The sequence below is a fragment of the Girardinichthys multiradiatus genome, chromosome 8, assembly GCF_021462225.1.
Source record: "Girardinichthys multiradiatus isolate DD_20200921_A chromosome 8, DD_fGirMul_XY1, whole genome shotgun sequence".
In the NCBI taxonomy this organism is placed as follows: domain Eukaryota; kingdom Metazoa; phylum Chordata; class Actinopteri; order Cyprinodontiformes; family Goodeidae; genus Girardinichthys; species Girardinichthys multiradiatus.
In genome coordinates this window covers 13,809,343-13,830,927 of record NC_061801.1, presented here as the reverse complement: position 1 = coordinate 13,830,927, position 21,585 = coordinate 13,809,343, and the positions used below count along the sequence as shown (strand labels likewise).

The 21,585-nt window shown below is 38.6% G+C and overlaps 1 protein-coding gene and 1 long non-coding RNA gene across 3 annotated transcripts in view; one reads left to right on the top strand and one right to left on the bottom strand.

Annotated features, from left to right (window-relative positions):
- Positions 1–21,585, bottom strand: part of col5a1 (procollagen, type V, alpha 1) — a 102,664-nt gene that overhangs the window by 25,685 nt on the left and 55,394 nt on the right. For both annotated transcript variants that reach the window (XM_047372697.1, XM_047372696.1), the window contains exons 10-30: positions 20,996–21,037; positions 20,641–20,703; positions 20,480–20,554; positions 18,863–18,955; positions 18,616–18,672; positions 18,414–18,467; positions 18,217–18,270; positions 18,004–18,057; positions 17,830–17,883; positions 17,686–17,739; positions 17,306–17,350; positions 15,022–15,075; positions 14,565–14,609; positions 13,857–13,910; positions 13,726–13,770; positions 11,845–11,898; positions 10,813–10,857; positions 7,441–7,494; positions 6,758–6,802; positions 6,335–6,388; positions 2,056–2,163 (exon numbers count right to left, since the gene is read on the bottom strand). In XM_047372697.1, coding sequence (XP_047228653.1) covers positions 2,056–2,163; positions 6,335–6,388; positions 6,758–6,802; positions 7,441–7,494; positions 10,813–10,857; positions 11,845–11,898; positions 13,726–13,770; positions 13,857–13,910; positions 14,565–14,609; positions 15,022–15,075; positions 17,306–17,350; positions 17,686–17,739; positions 17,830–17,883; positions 18,004–18,057; positions 18,217–18,270; positions 18,414–18,467; positions 18,616–18,672; positions 18,863–18,955; positions 20,480–20,554; positions 20,641–20,703; positions 20,996–21,037 — 1,203 coding nt within the window. The remainder of the gene's footprint in view (positions 1–2,055; positions 2,164–6,334; positions 6,389–6,757; positions 6,803–7,440; positions 7,495–10,812; positions 10,858–11,844; positions 11,899–13,725; positions 13,771–13,856; positions 13,911–14,564; positions 14,610–15,021; positions 15,076–17,305; positions 17,351–17,685; positions 17,740–17,829; positions 17,884–18,003; positions 18,058–18,216; positions 18,271–18,413; positions 18,468–18,615; positions 18,673–18,862; positions 18,956–20,479; positions 20,555–20,640; positions 20,704–20,995; positions 21,038–21,585) is intronic.
- LOC124872555 lies at positions 8,757–10,256 on the top strand. Its single transcript, XR_007039321.1, has 3 exons — positions 8,757–9,154; positions 9,352–9,380; positions 9,543–10,256. It is a non-coding gene; the product is annotated as an uncharacterized LOC124872555 (long non-coding RNA).

Sequence of the window (21,585 nt, the reverse complement as noted above, 5' to 3'; positions counted from 1 at the left end):
ATGAAGATCTTTTAAAGCGGAGCCTTGAAGGATGATTGGCTGGGGAGAAATGCAGACTTGACGCTGATTGGTGGAGCAGAGCCGCATGGAGGAGTAATTAGACGAAGCTGGAGGTGATGGTGAGTCTTCCATGTTGAATTTTCGTTTAAACTCCATTACTTGCTGGAGTACTACTTTTAACGTTATGAAGTGCAACCAACTGATGATGCTTATGCTGCCATAAGCATCATCAGTTTGTGTTGCAGCAGATGCTTATTCATTTCTGGATCAAACCAGTTGAAATGTTTTATCACAGCAGTTATTTTCATCCTTCTTAATGATGTTCAGAGTGAAAAGAGACTGTGTTGGCCGCTGCAGCATCATGTCTGTCTGTGACATCTGAGCTGGTCTGCTAGCTGTGCTCAGAAGTCTGGGTGGGGGTGAGCTCATTTGAGAGCAGCAGAAACAGTAGTCAATGAAAACTAGAATGATCAAGCAAAGTTTATGAACAACTTTTTCTTCGAGCTTTGGCCGTACACATATAACTGAACCACTGTGAAGTATGTGTAATCCTGATGTTTGTTCAATAAACCTATTTCCTCCTAATGTTTACTTCTGCGTTGTGGCTGAATTTCTGGGTAATCAGTGTTACTCTTCAGAGAAATATAATATATTATTGTACAGTACATCAAAGCTATTGCGTTTTCAAGCCTCAATGCTCCCTTGCAGTGGGTCTTGATATTGACCTAATATATATATATATATATATATATATATATATATATATATATATATATATATATCCTAATTTTAAATGAATCAGATCATTTAAAGCAAAAGTAACATTTGGAAACATCAAATATTGCATTGTATTTCTGAATCTAAAGACACACAATAAACATACTTTATAACAAAATAGTTTATATTAGTTTTGTCATGTTAAATGTAATATTTAAAAAAGGTCACAGCTACAATATGGTTTGACTATTTCTAGTGTTACAGTTGGAAAATAACTGAGATTTCATCTGATTGATGTAATCACAACATTTTGCAACATTTATTTCCATCATTCGTGTATAAAATGTAGCATAAAGACTACAACACAGATTTACTACTGAAGCCGTTTTCATTTGCTGAGTTATATTGCTGTTGAGCTTCTCTGTGACTGCCACGGGTGAAGGGCAATAAAAACCAGTGGTACAAAGGAACTGACTGGAAAACCTTCACAAAATGGCCGCATTGCACAGTGGGTTACTATAACAACTACTCATTATGTTACATCTCAATAAATACCTAGCTTTTTTGGCACTGGATTCAGGGCAAAACATCTTCCGCTGATTATGATTTCTCCTTATCTTTAGTCTTCATCTCAGAACAGAAACCAAACTGAATCAACCTTCCTCTCTTTTTGACGTTGATGCCCACAAAAAAACAAACATGCACAAGCTCTACAGCTCAATTTATCAAAACCAGCATTGTGTTTACAGCTGAAGCATTCTAATTATACAAGGAAATGGCTTTAGTCTTATTTAATGCTGACCAATATGGAAACTGCAATTTGGGCACAATTCGAATATTCGGTCAAAAGAGATTCTAACACAAAATACCCACAAAGAAGTAGCTTTAAACATAGTATAATCTATGTAAATCAGTGTCAACAGCATTACAATGCAATACATGTGTTCAAGGCATTCCTAAGCATTTATTGAGATAATTAAGAAACTTCCTTCAGCCAGCATCAGAACACAATGAATCAACTACTCAGTTGTGTAAAAAAAGATTTAATAATGCAAAACTGCCATTGGCTGTGTGAAAGTTACACACCCGCCTACTCTGTTTAACTGATGCAGTATCTAAATCCTTTAATGCTCTCGACTGGTTAAAAGCACCAGCTGAAGCAAACTGATCCCTGTTCAGATCAGAGTAATAGGAAAAAACTATTTTCCTTTTAAAACTTACTCTGCCTTAATCTTAGAGCAAACATGATTCAGGATGAAAAATAACCACTCTCTTTTATATGTCAGAGGAAAAAGTATAGCTCACAGTATAGGAATATAAATTGCAAAAATGTCTCACCTTCTCACCAGTGGAGCCAAGTGGACCAGGATCTCCAGGGAGCCCTGAGCGACCCTTTGGCCCCTCCGGACCGTCTTCTCCTCTAGGTCCTGCTGGTCCAAGTTCTCCCTGGACAGCACAGGGACCACAAAGCATGAACATCTCTTTCATGTATAGAACTTAAGGCAGAGGTAGCACAAACGTTCAACTACATCAATAGTAAATTTTTGAAATGGAGCTGGCAAGCTGAAACATAAATATAATACATACTACATATCAAACATTAATTCTGAGCTTTCATTGATGTCTATGGTATATTATTGTTATTCTAGATGTGATAGCAAGAATGTCCATTACTCTTTTGGGGCAGTGAAAAGTTGCTTAAAGGATCCCGTTAGATACTGTTCTTGTTGAAAAGTGGTCAGCAATCCTATTACTGCTTCTCTCTCTGTAAGTATCTTCCCATTTTAAAAGGACAAATACTTTTATGACAAATGACAGAGTACAAACCTGCTCCGACAGCCTGGTGCTGCTGTGCAGGCCCATTGTTGTGTAAAAGTTATCTAGTTAAAGGTCCGTGCATAGTTGCAAAGCAAGCAAGAGCACACACACACATCCACCCTCTAGTACACATAAAACGGCATCAAGCAAACTGTACTTGACTTACGCTCCCAGACTCATCAAAGAAAACACTTTAAATTGAGCACTCTCACACACATGCAAACACACGCGCACACCCCTTTCACAGGCATGCTTCTAACTGAGTCATTTGCAGCCTAGCCCATGAGGGCATCTCCTGAGCGGAGGGGCCTCCTCAAATCTTTGCTTTCATCTGAATCAATGTCATCTCCAGAGGAAAACATAGCGGAAGGCCTGTGTCTCTTATGGGCTTGAAGTGGTGTTTAAAGTGCCATTGATTTCTCCACCTTTTTCAGCAAGAGACAGCCCAGTTCAGGGATAGGGGATTTAATGTTTCAAGTACAGGCTGCTGTGAGTTATGTTTCTCACTGTGGACGTCATATTTTCCTACAACTTGACAGGGTAAATCCCTAATGGACTTCAGAGAAAGGAGCTGCTCTGGAGTGAGGGAGTCAAAGTTCTTCTCTCCTGCCTGCAGGGGGTGGGGGGGTGGGGGGTTGGGTTTAGGAATGACTTGCAAGAGGCAGAGAAGCATTTGAAAACTGCTGCACAATCACAGCTGTCAACATGAACACGACCTCATCTTTTCTCATTACTCCCAATTCCATAGCAGTCAGAAGGGCTAATGCAGCACAAGGGGTCAATATAGATTACCATGAACAAAGGGAAGCTTAAAACTATTTAAAAAGTTACATTTACTCTGTGATTTATATTGCCTGGCAAAAGTTTTCATACCCATTGGGTAGTGTGGTATGTCTCTTCCAGCTTTATTCTTTTAGAGACAGACATTTGTGCCCATTCTTCTATGCAAAACAGCTCAAGCTCAGTCAGTTTAGACAGAAAGTGTCAGCAAACTTTTTTCATGTCTTATCACAGATTCAAATTTTATTTTGGTCTTGACTTTGACTGGTCCATTTTAACACAAGAATTTGTGTTAAACTTTGTTTATTGCAGCCTCAAAAATGTTCTTTTTGGTCCAGGAATCTTTCGTATTTATATTTATAAAACTTTCCCATTAAGTCTGATACCCTAAACATGATGTTGCATGCACCACTTTCCATGGTGGGAATCTAGGTTGAGAGTGATGTTCAGTCTTATTTTCTGCCACACATAGCATTTTACATGTAGGCCAAAAGGTTTATTTTTTACCTAGTCTGAACTGAGCACCGTCTTCCCTGTGTGCGCTGTTGCCCCTACGTAGTGACAAACTGCAAACTGGACTTTCTTTCAACAATGGCATTCTTCTTGCTAGTCCTCCTTAAAGGCCATGCTTGTTGAGTGGAAGACTGAGGCCAAATTATTATTTCTAAGTCTGCTCTAGACTACAAAGTCTGTGCGACCTAAATTTATGTCATCTGTACCTGCCCACTAGGTTTGCCTCAGACTCTCCGGTCAGAGTTTTGCTCTTAATGTGCATACTGTCAGTTCCACTATAACTCCTATTCAAAGGATGGCACCAAACATACAGCTATTAAGTAAAACGATGGGTCGAATTACAAGCAAAAACAAGAACATCAGCGTTTGTTCATGAAATACAGTGTTGGGAGATCTGCTGTTTTCCTATTTGGATAATTAATCTTTCAGAAACTGCACACGTAACAGCGTCTGTTTCCTAATGAAAATACACTTAACTCTTTCTTTTTTGTTCTTTTCTATGTCTTCACGTCTGAGTAGTCCCCAAATAACAACAATTATGGCATCCTAAGGAGTTGTTATAAAAACTGTACATCTTTGAGTAAAACACTGCCTTTCAACTGAGCTAAAAATAGTATGTGACATCGTCTTGTCAACAGATTCTCACACCTGAGATCCAGATCTCTGGAGCTCCTCCAAAGTTACCATGTGCCTCCTGACTACTTCTCAGATTATTTTATTTAGGGATATCAGAGTAAAGGGAGCTGACTACATTTTGAAAAGCATCTATGCTTTTCCTTCCATTTCAGAATTATGCCATAGATTTGCATAGTTTAATCCTATCACATACAAATGTGAAGAAAATTGTTGGTAACCCTCAGTTAATGAAATAAAAACCCACAATGGTCACATAATTAACTTGAATCTGACAAGGGTAATAATGAATAAAAATTCTATGAAAATGAACAAATGAAAGTCAGACATTGTTTTTCAAACATGCTTCAACAGAATTATTTTAAAAAAAGAACTCATGAAACAGGCCTGGACAAAAATGAAGGTACCCCTGAAAATAATGTGACCAAAGGGACATGTTAAATCAAGGTGTGTCCATTAATTAGCATCACAGGTGTCTATATTCTTGTAATCAGTCAGTGGGCCTATATATAGGGCTACAGGTCGTCACTGTGCTGTTTGTTGACATGGTGTGTACCACACTCAACATGGACCAGAGGAAGTGAAGGGAAGAGTTGTCTCAGGAGATTAGAAAGAAAATTATAGACAAGCATGTTAAAGGTAAAGGTTATAAGATCATCTCCAAGCAGCTTCATGTTCCTGTGACTAAAGTTGCACATATTATTCCGAAATTTAAGATCCATGGGACTGTAGCCAACCTCCCTGGACGTGGCCGCAGGAGGAAAATTGATGACAAAACAAAGAGACGGATAATACGAACGGTAACAAAAGAGCCCAGAAAAACTTCTAAAGAGATTAAAGATGAACTTCAAGCTCAAGGAACATCAGTGTCAGATCGCACCATCCGACGTTGTTTAAGGCAAAGTGGACCAAGGAGAACACCATTGTTGAAAACAGATCATAAAGAAGCCAGACTGGAATTTGCCAAACTAGAATGTCCTATGGACAGATGAGACAAATATTAAACTTTTTGGGAAGGCACGTCAGCTCTATGTTTCACAGACAGAAAAATGAAGCATATGAAGAAAAGAACACCGTCCCTACTGTGAAACATGGAGGAGACTCCGTTATGTTCTGGGGCTGCTTTGCTGTATCTGGCACAGGGTGTCTTGAATCTGTGCAGGGTATAATGAAATCTCAAGACTATCAAGGGATTCTAGAGAGAAATGTGCTGCCCAGTGTCAGAAAGCTTGGTCTCAGTCGCAGGTCATGGGTCTTGCAACAGGATAATGACCCAAAACACACAGCTAAAAACACCCAAGAATGGCTAAGAGGAAAACATTGGACTATTCTGAAGTGGCCTTCTGTGAGCTCTGACCTAAATCCTATTGAGCATCTTTGGAAAGAGCTGAAACATGCCGTCTGGAAAAGGCACCCTTCAAACCTGAGACAACTGGAGCAGTTTGCTCATGAGGAGTGGGTCAAAATACCTGCTGAGAGGTGCAGAAGTGTCACTGACAGTTATAGGAATCGTTTGATTGCAGTGATTGCCTCAAAAGGTTGTGCAACAAAAGATTAGGTTAAAGGTACCATCAATTTTGTCCAGGCCTGTTTCATGAATTTATTTTTTAAAATATTTCTGTTTAAGCATGTTTGAAAAGCAATGTCTGATTTTCATTTGTTCATTTTCATAAAATTTTTATTCATTATTACCTTGGTCAGATTCAAGTTATTTCTGTGACCATTGTGGGTTTTTCTTTCATTAACTGAGGGGTACCAACAATTTTGTCCACGTGTGTAAAATGCAAATAAAACACATTAAAGTTTATGTTTGTAATGTGACAAAGTGTGAAGCCAGTGCAGTCTGTTGCATTGAGTCAAACCTGAAACTTACCCTGTCACCCTTTATGCCCATATCTCCCTTAAAGCCAGTGAAGCCGTCCTCCCCCTAACATGAGAAACATAAAAACACAATGTTAGAGGTGCAACAGAGAAGACTTTAATAATAAAGAAACATTTTCAGGAGTCAAAGATATCCCCCCCCCACAAAATTACACCCGTACATAAACAAGCGGATGTCAAGTCTGATAGAGCACCAACATGACAAAAGCCCCTGTTGCCATAGAAACTCTTGATAGCCCCTTTTTTCTGATCTTTGTAGCAGCAAAATTATGTGTTCTGAGATTATCATTTGCAAGCAAAGGCCATCAACCCCCAATCATGAGTTTAATCAAAATCACTATCATCTCTCTTAATGTTAAATTTCACTTGAATAACTAATTTAGCTTCAGTCTTCCGCCTGTCTGCGTTCACTTACCTTTTCACCCTTGGTTCCCTTGAGGCCACGGACACCATCAGCTCCCTGCAATGCAAGATCAGAAAGAAGTTACACAACAATCGGGAAGTAAATGGGACAACAGGAAAAAACAACAGAGCATTTACTCTGACAGATGAAAATATTCACCCACAATGTGATGACAGTTTTTCTAAAATATTCTGGCAAAAGCCTCTAAAGTAGCTGTTTTACTGTTTTTATTTTTTTATTTTCTCTTACACAGGATAGACATTTTATAGTTCAACAAATCCTTGACCATCCACTCAGATTTCAGCCATCTAACAGAGGAAATCTTGAACACATGCCAAACCAGTTGAGCAATCCCCTGTCTCAGTGAAAGCTGTAAAGATTGGATCAGTCACACTCTATTACCAACAACTATTTAATGGGATTACTTTTGCCGTGGTCCTGTCAGTAGCTGACACAAAACAAGAGAAGGGCAACAGACATTAAGAAGATTGCCGCCTCTTGGATTAACCTTTGTAACTTCTTAGGAGAGGAGCAAGAAGTTGTAAAAGACCTAAAAAGATACTCTAAGGCCCATATACCGGCACTACTGTCTGTATTTTTATGACAAAGATAAAATGAACGGATCTGTACTGTGGTTTACAATTCTAATGTACTACTCCATAAAATGTACTCAGTATTAATAATGAAGGACTTACCTTTACACCTCGGGGCCCAGGATAACCAATGGGGCCTTGAGGTCCGGCAGGGCCCTAAAGAGACAAATGTTTGATAAGAACTGTGAACGGAAACACTCAAACAAGTAGTAATAGTGCACTGAGAAATCTATGAATGAATAGTAATGGTCAATTTATAGCTTGACTGGCCTAATCAATGATTGCCCAATATGAAACTCAAAAATCTGAACTTTTTCTTGTTAGTGAATGCACCATACCTAAGCCCTAACAGTCGCTGGTCATTTCAGCCTTCACTTTTTGTAGTTCTGCTTTCTTTGTGGCATACAAAAATATGTCATCTGTCAGGAGACATTTCATACCATCTATGTGTCAATTTGAACATGGCTTGAGGATGTTTTATACCTACTTGGAGAAAGCATGAAAGTAATTTTCTGTAATCCCCACATCGTTTATTGTAAGGACATGTGGTTATATATTTCTAGTTAATATTATCTCGTTTTTTAGGTTTATGGGTCATAAAATCTTATATTTCTCAAAAGCCAGTTGGCCCAAATACACTATATAACCAAAGTTACTTCTCTGTCTACTTTTACACATACATGAACATTGATGACATCCTATTCCTAATCTATAGTGTCCAATTTGTTGATGGATCCGCCGCTGCTAGCAACGATGACTATTCTGTGAAAATCTTCCACAAGGTTTAGGAGTGTGTTCATAGTTAGATGAGAAATCCAGAATTACAGCCACTGCTCTAAATCATCCCAAAGGTGTTCAAGAAGGTTGAGGTCAGGACTCTGTGTAGGCCAGTCAGGTTTCTGCACACCAAACTTTAACCCTTTAAGTACCCCCATAGCGCCGGCGCTATGTTGCTAGCGTGGCCGGTGTTATGTCGATTTGCGTTTCCCCATCAGATACTGTTTCCCAATCCGATGGGTCTCCACACCCCGTCAGATACCGTTCCTCCTGTATTATACACGGGGAAACTCACATCTGACAGGGTTTATATTACCATTATAGGACCATTATAGGACCAGAACAGTATCGATAACTGTAGGCTGTATATATATATATATATATATAAATGTCTGTATGTATGTGTGTGTGTGTGTATATAAATATGTTTCGCTATCTATCTATCTATCTATCTATCTATCTATCTATCTATCTATCTATCTATCTATCTATCTATCTATCTATCTATCTATCTATCTATCTATCTATCTATCTATCTATCACGTTTGAGCTTTCACGGTGTCCGTAGATCTTCTGCGGCGCAAGCACGGCGCGCTGGTTACGAGCGCTGAACAAGCACGCGCCTTTTTTGCGGTGTGGAAACTGATGGGGAAACGCGAATCGACGTAACACCGGAGTAGTATTACCGTAACTCCGTGAATGTTCACTCAATCTGAAAAATTACAACGCTGACAAAGAGCTGAGAATCACTGCTTCCTGTCAATATATAATCTTGGGTGTATATTACGGTAATGTGAACACTACCGCGAAAACCGTAGCTTTGAAAAAAGACGAGAGAGGGAGAAAAGGAGAGAGAAAGAAGTATGAAGTCAGCCAGCATTAGATAACGTTATATAGTAGGTTTTCTGTGTGTTTCTGGCTGTGTCTACATTTTATAAGACACATATATAATGTATGGAAGACCGGCAAAGACTATAAAACGGCCGCTACGGTTCATAGAGGAGGAGAGAGATGTGGAGGATTCCTCTTCTGAACTGAGGTATGTTGTTTTTAGCATAAATTGTTTGTAAGACTTAGAACAAATTTTGTGTTTAGCTCAATTTTATCATTATAATTATTTGCCAGAGAGTGTTTATGTAACATGATGTGAGACACATCTATTATTTGTACATATTACAATGATTGCTGCTACTGTAAAAATGAAAGATTTTCATTTGTTATCCATTTTACTTTCAGCACTTAGATGAAGAGTCCTCCAGTGACAGGTACTGACATTGTGCGTTGTATATAATTATTTATTTCTCATTATGTGTAAAATGAGGAAAAATGAAGCACTTGTAATTGAAAAAAACTTTTTCAGTTTGGAGAAATTCAAGCTACACTGCAAATGACTTTGAGTGTGGGACTTGACCATTTTCTTCCATCAGTGTTCTCTCTTCTGATGAGCAGCCATCCTGCAGTGGTCCCAGCCATGGTGACTACATCTCACCACAAGGGAGAGGGAGATGCAAAGGAGACGCTCTCGTCCCATCCCACCAGTCACCCACCACTAACCTGACCCCACAAGCAGTGGAAATCCAGCTTCCCAGCGTTCGACCAAGGAACAGCGTATTTGCAAACTTTGCAAAAGGTGCACCAGCTGGATGTGCAAACTTTGTAATGCACCACAGTGTCTGCAACCAGACAGGGTCTGCTTTAAGCAGTTCCTTATTGAACTACCAGCTGTGTAGATAGTAGCGATAGTACAAAGTTCTGTTGTTATAAATAAAGTATTGTTATATTATTGTTTTTATTTTCACTTATGAATGTTAAAAATGTAAAAAATGCACTCAGTGTGTGTATATAGTTATCTTTTGCACTGTTTTTTGCACACATGTAAAGGTTAATATTTCAAGTTTCAAATCAAACGTTCATGTGCAATATTAATATATGATTTGAGAATGTTCATAACACATTTTATATACCTTTGTAATGTTATTTGGCCTAATTTACGCCTATGTATATTGTTATGTTTTGCACTGTTTTTTGCACACCCAGAGTCCTAGATGCAAATAATGAGTTGCCATTGTTCAGAACATGTGTAGGCTCACATTTCAAATGTCAAATCAAAACTTAATTAACAATCAGAAAATGTATTCTCATTAAAGCCTTAAAAAACAAAATTCGATTTGGCATTTTTCTTCTTTTAAAGAGCTGACAATATGCAATAGTCATTAACCAGGTGTTGGAAAGTCAAGTTCAAGTACCCCTGGCGAGAAGGGTCAAAGTTCTTAGACTCGGGGCATTCCCTGGCCATTTTACAGCCATAATAGCAAAATATGTCGACATTTTAGCTTTGGTTCTTAATTAAACACCAGCAGCCATGGAAATTATTATAACACCTGAATTCATTGATATGGTGTTGTGAACCAATACGTTTTAAAATATATTGTATGTTTTACAACCAAAATAAATAGGTGTAATATAAAATTTTAAGAATGTATATACACATATGATAATTTCTCTTCATAATTCAACAAAAATACTTAACTACCGAGAGAAATAGACTGATAAGAAATGACTATGTAAAAAATTGTATGTTTTCAGGCACAGATGGAAGTAGGTAAGGACAAATTGGCAATGTGTGGAAACGGCGTATAACTTGGAGAGGTGCTGTTGCTAGTGCTAACAAGTCGAGCTAGCATGAGCAATACTCACCAAGTGTCCTTTCTCCCCATTGGGACCCTCTTTTCCTGGGTGACCCTATAAATTATTGAGAAGAATATTATTGCATAGCATTTTAGTATATTTACCACCTAGAACATCCTAATAACTGAGTGGTTAGGCTGTAAAACTGCTGGAGGACAAATCTAACTTGGAAAGTGGAAAAGTGAGCCTTTCAAGAGTTCAGTCTCATTTGGGAATTTGTTTTCCATCCTTAATGCACAGTGTTGCAGATGCACTCACAGCTATTACTGGGCTCTAAAAGCTGAAACCAAAGCTGCTTTGAGACTTCACAATACACATACACTACATGCATGCGAACTAATACACAATAATGATATTGCAACAATGTCACACAGAACACACACATGGATGTCCAGGAAAAAGACATCTGAAAGAAAATTGATTGGATCCTCTTGAGAGAAGGGAGCTTTGAAAACCCACTGATGGGTTTTTATTGGATTATATGAGCTTTTCTTTGTCTCACATCTTTCAACAGATACTCACTTCTTTATTCATATTTTATATTTATATATTTTGTGCCCTAAAATGATTTAAATCTCAGAGCCCCCCTCTCCTCTACATTAGGAGCCACCTGGTGATTTCCAAGAAACATCTGTCATTAGCGCAGGTGTCACTGCTGTCTGGGATGCGAAGGAGGGTGTTTGCATATAAAGTACTGTGTGTGGGCGTGTTGATCTTCTGTTATAGAGCAAAATGAAGATGGTCTATAATCCATATGTTTCACACTAATAATCATCTCAAGGTCTTTTGCACTGTATATGTTAAAACATTAATGTGGCAAAATGATATGAAAGTACATAACTTTATTTAACAGTTCCATCCATGCATCCATCCATCCATTGCCACCTCTACCACAAGCTCCCCTCTGATGACACAGCCTCTCACCTGATCTTTAAGGCTAAACTTGATTGAACGGATACCCTGAACTTACAGTGCTAATTAGAACAAAATACCAACAGGTAAGGAGAATCCGTTTTTTTGGACGTCTGACTATAAACTCACCGGAGGGCCATCAGCTCCCGGCATCCCTGACAATCCGGGCTTTCCAGTTGGACCCTTAAGAAACATCAAATGGTTAGTCAAAAAGATATTGGTTTATTAAGGTCTGCAGCAATATAATGTCAAATGCAGATTTTTAAAGTTGAGGCTAGAAAATAGGTTTTGGTAATATAAACCCATGGCATGCTGGCATCTTAAATTTTCTAATGATCTTCCAGCAAAGAAAATATGACTGTATGAAAGTGTTAAACACATAGTTGGGCATTATAAATCCCTAAAATAAAACAATTACATGGTGGGGCATGAAAATCAATAAGGGGTGCAGTGGTGCAAATATTCAAACCAAAAACTTTCAATTTGTGCCTTTTTGGTTCAGTGCACACATGTAATGCACAGATGTCGCTTTATTTTAAACCTGTACACATGCAGAATGTTTATATGTGGAACTAAGGGGACAGAACCCCACATTCCCCTATGCAACCTTTGAAAAAGGTAGCGCATAAAGTGAGACCAACACAAAACAGTGAGGAGGACATAGAAAGATAAACAAAAGTTTGAGAACCCTAAACTATCATTAAAGTATCGTGTTTGGTAACATCACAGTTTCTAAACTGACTACAATGACAATGGAGTAAGAAAGATACACTGAGAGAAAGCTTTGTTTAACAAATAATAGCTAATTCTACACCTATTCACTCACTTGAAATGGCATCTCCTGAACGTAAAGAAATGTCAGATGAAGAAAAGCAAGCTAAAGAGCTAACCCAGGTCACTTTAACATTCAAACTGCCGCTTGCTAACAATTAAACCCGGACCAAACCAAATAAACCCTAAAAAGTCTTTTTTGCAGCAAACATGCACATATGCAGCTGTCAGACACACAGTGTCAAACACAAGGTGGATGAAGCAGCTATGTTACAAAACACCTACTTGTTAGCTATTTAGCCAGCAAATTCTACCAGCTTTATACTACCAAGAGCAATCATTAGCAGCTAAGAATGCTAATCTAGTACAATTCATATTCTAAATGTGCCCTTTATTCTGTTCAGTGATTTGCTCACTGTTAAAAAAAAAGAATAAAAGTTTATTAGTTTCTTTTAATGTGATCGTACTAAATAGTACCGAACTGTGACTTCAAGATATACCATACAGAACCGTGATTTATGCGTGCTGCTACACCAAAAGCGAGTTTCCCACTAGCTACTGGCTTCCTATGACGACTACATTTTAATACAAAATGTACATAATCAGTTTATTTAACCTGACCACAAGGCTGACAATGCTAATTCTAGGTAAATAAATGTTAATAAGAGGAAAACAAGATACTACAGAGCATATAGGCCCATTAGGTCAGTTTTTAGCATAATTTCTAACAGATTAGTTAAAATAAGCAAAATTGTCATTTTTTGCTTCTTATATTTAATGTCACAGGATCATATGGATTAATATCCCGAGCTGCTGATTACTTTGTTAAACTAATATATTGAAAGAAAAGGTTGAGTTCTTAGACTTTATTTCATTCTGTTAAAGCTTGTTTTAGAAAAAAGGCAGAAACACACCACCCATGTAATTAATTTTTGAAGTCTAGCAATTCAATAATCTACAACGTCAGCCAGTGAATGTGATATGGCTGTAATTGGTTTAAAATGTAGCAGGATCTGAATTTGTTTGAGCTGTACGCGGGGCAGTATTTCTGTGCTAAGGATGGGGATGAGTTTGCATAATTGTGTGATAAGCATCTGGGCCTGAATAAGATAGCAGCTTGGCTTTGCCTCATTCCAATAATTTCACAGATTCTAGATCTGCATGTATTACCATTTTATCATGTTAGCAGTTCTTTTTTTAATTTTTTTTCCAGCAGGAATTACATATTCAGCAGGCTACCTTCTCTCCTGGAGGTCCAATGGCTCCTTGCGGCCCTGGGAGTCCCTGTGGAGAGGATAACAAAATGTCAAAACCTTTTCTCTGATGGATGACACAGAAATCCAATGTAAGACAAACTGTAAATCACCTACCTGAGCACCGGGGTTGCCTTGCTGTCCGGGGGGGCCTGGCTCTCCCTGAGGTCCCTGGAAAAAACACAAGTCTTATTTTAGAGCTCTCATTATAAACTGATGTGGTCATTTTCAAAAAGAAAACAGGCCAATGTTGTATAAAATATATTTAAATTAAAATGCATTATTCGATTATAGCACAAATATACTGTAATCCGTAGCCAGATTTCAGAATATTAGTCCTGTTCAAGGTGAAGGGCAAGAGTACATGCATATGTTGGGCACATTCTCAGACTTACTTTCCTAATGACGCAAACTGCTGAACCACAAACAAAAAGCACCATCCCCTCTAGGATAACCAGCAATCAATTATGCTGCTTCAGTCCAAGAGTCTGGGCGAGTTGTTGATCTTCCATCTTTACCTTGTTGTAAGACTCCCAATAGAGCAAACAAGCCGCCATGGTAAACTACTTTCTCATTACAGCCGGGCGCTGGCAGAAATTGAGCAGGAATTGTACAACCGGCCAAGGGTGTTTTTTCTAATGCTGCTACTGTGCATATGTGTTTATTGATGTGTGTGAAAAAGCCGGAAAGGACTCATCAGTCCTTTTTTCCAGGTTTGAGGTTTAAACACACCTAGAGTGATTAAACCGATGCCATTTAACACTCTTTGATAGTAGTGTTTTTTTAATATGATTTAGCAATTTAATCAGTTCAATCTTCACTTACTATATTTCCTTTGGGTCCAGGGTGGCCATCCATTCCAGCAACTCCCTGTCACAGAAAGGAGAAAGAGAATATCAGGCATAAAAGAAGAAAATCTGTAATCCACTGAAATGAAAAGCCATTTAACGCCATCTAATCTTTTAAACTGCTGAGGGCAAATTCAGAAAAATTTCTTTTTCATGCAGTTTTAAAAAAACTATTTGCCAAAAGTCTATTGTTCATGTAAAATTAAATCTATAAATATTATAGTTAGCCTTGTCTCCACTGTAGAAATATTTCATAAATATTGCTTATTGTGCAGTCTCTGAGATGTATTGAGTCTGGTCTGTCCCTGTGGGTGTTGTCTGCTCTCTTTGTAGCTGCCCATGAGATGGTGAAAATTTATTCTGTTCTGTAAATACTGAATCTGCAGTGACGCAGAGGATATGAAAAGATAATAGGAAGGGAAGGTGATACTTACAGGTGGTCCAGGAGGTCCTTGAGGTCCTTTTGGTCCCAGCAAACCACGAGGTCCCTGGTAGAAAAAATAAGGGAAATGAGACTGAGGGTGATATTACACCTATGGCAGGTATAATGAATAATAAAATCTTGTTTCAAAATGATATGTCTACAAATAACTCTCCGTTGACAGACATCCTCGTGAATGTTGTACTTGCTTCCGACTCAGGTGGTTAAATCCTACTTGTCCTTGGTCATCTTTCATTACTCTTTCTTCTCTAATTTATTTACCTCTCAAAGCAGCTGTAATATTTCTAATCCTAAAGAGATCTGGTTCAGGCCCTCTTAAGCTAAATAATTACACTTTGCTACATCTGTGTGCTTCAGCCATTACACAGTACAGAGAAAGCATTGGTCAGAATCTTAGATTAGTTCCTCTCAGATTGATCATTTGCATCTTGAACTGTTTATGTAAAATTAAGCTGCCAACTTTATAAAATGTCCCTAGTTCTCGTTCTATTTAGTATCTGTTATATATGTATTTATTCGTTTATTTTAAAGGGATACGTTTTACATAGGACAAATACCATTCCTTTTACATTTTAGCTTAAACCAATTCACAATGTATATCCCTAGTTTGGCTTTTCCTAACATTAAAAAAGAGAGTTGAGCCCTTTCACACAGAAGACTGAGCCAGAGAGATTTTACGTGAACCCACCTTAAAATTCTGGTTAAATGCTTCACAAGTAGCTCTAAGAAGAACCAAAAGGTCAATTAGCACCCAGGAGCCTTACCATGTATACTTTTAAAAATAAGTTTAAAGAAATTTCCAAAGTGTAGTCTAAGCAGTAAAGTTTTTTTCTAAGTCTTGGTTACATTTTTAGAAAATATGATGTATATTTTTACTTAACACTGATGAAAACCTTCTATATCCTTCTACATCATTCTACCCACAGGGACAAAACAGAGTTTCTTCTGGTAAGAACTAAAACTGTTCTGGATAAGTCCAGTAAATTCTACGTGTTGACAATTGTTAAAACTGTCGCTCCTACCACGTTAAGAGCTTACGTGCCATTTTTGACAGCACTTTAAAAAACAGTTAACAGTACTGCTATTTTTGGGAATGCTACAGCTGTATATTTCAAATTGACCTCTGTAATTCTGTTCTCTCTGGTTTGCCACACAAAGTTCTGCACACACTTTAATGGTACAAGAAGAAACTGCTTTGGTTATTACTGCAACTCCTTCTGTTGAGCATATTACTCTAGTCCTCCAACGATTTCCTTTAAATTGCAGCACTGATTTCAGGGCTGTTCTTATGACTTTAATGTCTCTCCAGAACTATGTGCCTCCATATCTCTCTGATGTTCTGCACAGCATCACTCCATCACTTACTCTGGGCTCCACCTGTTCTATTTATCTCACTGTACCACCTGCCTGGTTGACTACCATAGGCTTCACAGCTTTCAATTAACTTCCGCCTTGTCTTTGAAATTGTCTTCCACATCATAATTGCAATATTGATTCTTTATGAACACAGATATTTTTATTGTTGCCTTGACTGTAATATTGACTTTCAATCTTAACATTGTCTTGACTTGGCGTTTTTAAATGTATGAAAACTGTGTTTTGATTTTTTTTTACATTTCTAAAGTGTCCTTATGTACTTAAAAGGCCTATAAAAATGCCTCTCAAAAATAGAACATAAAATTATTATCATTGCTATCGTTATTATTATTATGCAGACTGCATTTATGAGGGAAAACTGAAACATTATTCTATATCTCTCTCTGAATTTCTCTGCCATGCCTCATAGGTCTCACAGTTACCTAACCAGACTGATTGTCCTGGCAGTTAAGATCCTAACCAATGCTGCACACCCTGGTGGCCGGAACGAATCATAGCACGTGTCAAGAGCTTTCTGATGTTATTTGCCTTTCCTGTGCACCCCCCCCACCCCCCCCCCCACCCCCCCACCCCACACTCTCTGTACAGAACATCCTTCCTGAGTGGGAGTGGGAGGCTTTACCAACCCTGATGTGCACTGCCAGCTTTTCTCACCTCCAGACATCGGTGAGGACCGAGCCAAGACTGATAAACACGGCGGCATAAGGTTATAAAATCTCTGCGTATATTAATGTGAAAGCAGCCTGCAGTTTATATATGATATCATTACAACACTGACACAATTACACGATGACAGCAGGCCCCGAGCACTAAACTAACCCCCACCCCGCACCTACCTACCCATCACACAATATCTCGAAGTAAGACTGAATGAAAAAAAAAAACACGCAATCACTCACTGGTTCACCAGGGAGTCCCCTGGGTCCGATCTCTCCATCATCCCCCTGTGAAAGAGACAGAGTCAGGGTCAGACTGTGATGCAGACAGGGAACTATAATGGAGAACAAGGTGAGGATATTTGGATCCTGGAGACTTAGAAAAACACAGATAAAATAAGGTGAGGATGGAATCAGAGGACATAAACTGTCAATGATGAGGTAAAAATGGTCGGTAAGAGAGTGAGTGGAAGGGGATGTCAAATTCAGAAGTGTTTGTGGTATGAAGTACTTGAAAGGTAATCTCAGAACATAGCAAGAAGATATATTCACAACAGATCTACATCTCATTGACACAGTAAAATCAGATGATATCAGCTGTGAAATCATATTTTTTTAGATACCCTCTCTCCATCTTCGCCAGGAGCACCAGGAGGTCCTGAGGGGCCTGATTCTCCCTATAAAAACAAACATTATTACATTTTACCGTCCGTCACACTGCAGCAAAGCTGAAATTACTTTTATAAATCCATAAAATCTCTTCTTACTCTGTGTCCTTTTTCACCAGGAAGTCCAGCTAGGCCGTCAAATCCTCTGTCTCCCTTTAAAAAGCAACAAAAAAATCTAATCTTATACAGACTCCAAACTCCTTGTTTTTAAACTGGTTTAATGAAGTGTGATTAACTTAAATCAATGTTTATTGATTATAGATGCAAAAATACCTTAGGTCCAGTCTGTCCTGGCATTCCTCTGGCACCATCTGCTCCAGAACGACCCTGCATTAAAACAACAGGCATTTAGGTGCATAAATAATGTGGCATTTAGAAGATCAATTAACAGTTGAAATGTAGAATTTGAGCTACATTTAATTGACAAATGTGAAAACAAGATCATAAATTAACTTGTTATTAATGAAGGGTTGCTTAAAAATATACCCTTCTGCCAGGCTTTCCAGGGGGTCCAGCTGATCCCACTGGTCCACGTGATCCCTGAAACACAAACATTGTCAGGCATTAATTGCTTTTGTTCTTTTTCTTACAAAAAGTAAGGAAAATAATCGGTTTTCTCAGAAGCTTTGCAGGTACAGCTCAACACAAAAAGATCTTAAGGGTTAAACTTTGACATTTGGTACCTGAGGTCCTGCCTCTCCAGATTCTCCCTTCAGTCCTGATGCACCTGGTGGACCCTAAAAAAAAATTAATTGAGGGAAAAGAAAATCAAAAATGCTCTAAGAACTCAATCGGACCAATCTATTTCAAGTTTGTGTGCAATGTGCAAGGTACAGTCAATAGATTTTTGTTGTGTTTGCTAATTGGTAGGTGTAAAATACACACCAGAGGGCCAGTTCTGCCAGTCAAACCCATTGGACCTGTTGGGCCGCGCATAGCCAGCTAAACAAAAACAGAAAATAAAATTAAACAGATCAACATAAGGGTATTAGAGTCATTAGTTTCTATTCAGGCACATTTGAAGGCATGTAAAGACCTTACTTTCTTATAGAGCAATTGCATAAAGTGTGTCTTAAACACAAACTGACACGTGTCTCTATCTCTCGTTATATGTTTAGATGTGCGCTGTTACCCTAGCCTGCTGCATGATGGCTTGCATCTGGGCCTCCTGTGCTGAAACAGCTGGTCCCTTCTGGCCAGAGTCCCCTCCAGCGCTTAATCTGAACTGCGGAGAGAATGTTATATACATATTTTACTGCAGAAAAAAACAAAACACAAACACAAAAGAAAGAACAAACAACACTACACAAACATCATGTCACAGCAGAACAACCAGTTTCACTTGTTTGAGAAAAATCAATGTTCAACGCAGTGTTCTTCACATAAAAAAAAAAAAAACATTAACAGACGTTGAACAGAGCATTAATCTTAACCATCGCCATTGGTGGCCATGAAGGTTCAAATTCTACTGCCATCTGGTGGTCATAAGCCAGCATTACAACATGAGTGAATATGAAATATTGGGATGCAGCTCATGATTTTATTTCATTTTTTTCCTTTGGATCAGATATTTTGGATTGGATCATGCACAGTTCCCAGGAGGTTGATTGTTGGCTTACAGATGAACAAAAACAAACTAAAGCAGTGAAATGCTGTTTCAAAATCACAGTAACCAGGAAGCAATAATACAAACAGTAGATTCAGAGCTACAGACTCGAGTAAAGTCTACTGCAGCTCAGCACAGAACAACACATCAGAGTAACTCCCCATGTTCTCCTTTAAGATAACTGTCAAATTTCCTGCACTGCTGGTTGTATTGACGTCTTTCTTTGTTCATCCCTCACCTTGGCAGCCTGTTTCATCTGATTTTCTCATGGTTTACTTGTTTATAAGACTTCTTCAGTACTGATTTCTGTTTTGTCACTCCCTGTTGACAAATACAGAATATCAACAATTCTGCAAAATCCAACCATTGATCAACATGACCAAGAATCCAGCATGAAAAATCGATGCATAGTTAAAGATTACAGTTGTTAACCATTTTCCCTGATTTCACAGAGTCAAATAAAGGAACCAAAAAGTAATCTCAGCTTGAAAGAATAGCAAAACAAAAATGCATGTTTCTCATTAGGCTCGAGGGATTGGACTTCAAGTTGCCGGCTTTTGCCGGATACGCCAGAAATACTTGAGTCACTGTCCAGACTGAGTTTGCCACACGGCTCTGCCAAAAGAGATCAGTGAATCAGCAAAGCCGCAAAACTTCAAATCTGTACAAGTAATCAGGCCCAAGAGCATCTTCCAGGTACAAGAAAGGAGAAGCTTGAAGGCAAACAACAGAGAAGCTTTTTGGGGTGATTGTGTAACTCTTGCAGTTGGATCAACGGCTTCAAAAGCGCCAGTGAATGGTCTCTCTTTGTATCTTGTCAAAAGCCATATGACATCCTGGAAAGATGCCTGACAGAAAAAGTTATAACTCAAAAATTCAGGGTGAAAACGTAGATTTGTGCTCTCGGGAGTCCAAGGAGGCCCTTTCACACAACACCACAAGGGGCTGCTAAAACCTCACATCCATATTAACATATTTGTAATTGGATTCATTGGAAATTCCCTTCCTTCAAGAACACAGTGTGTCAGAAACATCTGTTAGAGTTATTGGTTAAACTGCCTTAAATGTGACCAGGAAATAATGCAAAACCATAGTAAATGTTTCAGACCTTAAAAGGAAAACACACAACCACAGTTTACTTACAGGCAGCATCAGGACAGTTCCAGGGGGTCCTGGCAGACCATCAGCACCAGGTAGACCAGAGCGACCCGGAGGACCCTTAAGGAGAATTGTGTGTAAAATGAGCTCACAAACAGGGTGAATTTATCCTATTCTTGAATATTTCTAGAGTAAATCTTTCTTACCATCTCTCCAGGATCTCCAGGACTGCCCGGTGGGCCGGATGATCCTGGGGGTCCAGGGAGACCCTGTTTTAAACAGAAAAATTGTAATTGATTTCCATATGCACATTTTGCATCACAAAGTCTATGTCTTCATCGCAAAGTGGCCACACAGTGGAGATGAGAGAGCTTTGTCTGGTCATCTGTATTTGTTTTACACCATAGCTCATCATGTGAAAGGCTGACTTTTATTTTCCTTCACCTTCGAATAAATGAGTGACATAAAGATTTGTAATGATATGAGCAGAAAAAGCAACTGTGGAAACAGAAAATCTGAGGAAGTAAAAAAGGCAGAATTTGATAAAAACAACCGACTTACCGTTGGCCCCTCAGGCCCAGGCGGACCCTCCATTAGCATACCCTGAAACATACAAACACAATTATCATTAGAAATTGCACATGTCAATACAACATTCTAATCACCTCATGTATAGCATATTTCTGTACACAACAATGTCCCCCTGTGCAGTCACAAGCATACACTGCTTTAGCAGAAGCAGTTGAACATCAGTGGAAACATGCCCCAGGCACATCTATCTGTCATGGTTTGTTCTTTGTGAATTCAGCAGTTCCTGTCCATCCATCTGATGTGCTTCCAATTATTTAGAGGGAAAGAAATGAGCGAATGAATTCTATCAAAAGCAAAGAAATCCAGGGGTTGACTATCAAGAAGAAGAAATGTATTTGTTTCAACTAGAAAATGAGCACACATTGATGCGTCCATCGTGAAATCAGATGCTTGTGACTTAGATTGGAAACAAATAGAAAGGTATCATAGACATTTGGAGTAATATTCCACTAGACGTTTTCACTGTAAACTAGTAATTTATTTTTCACATGAGTTGTGGGCCAATGAAGATAGCATGGCCCTGCTAAAGGGATGAGGTTTCAACATCTTCATCATTCCTT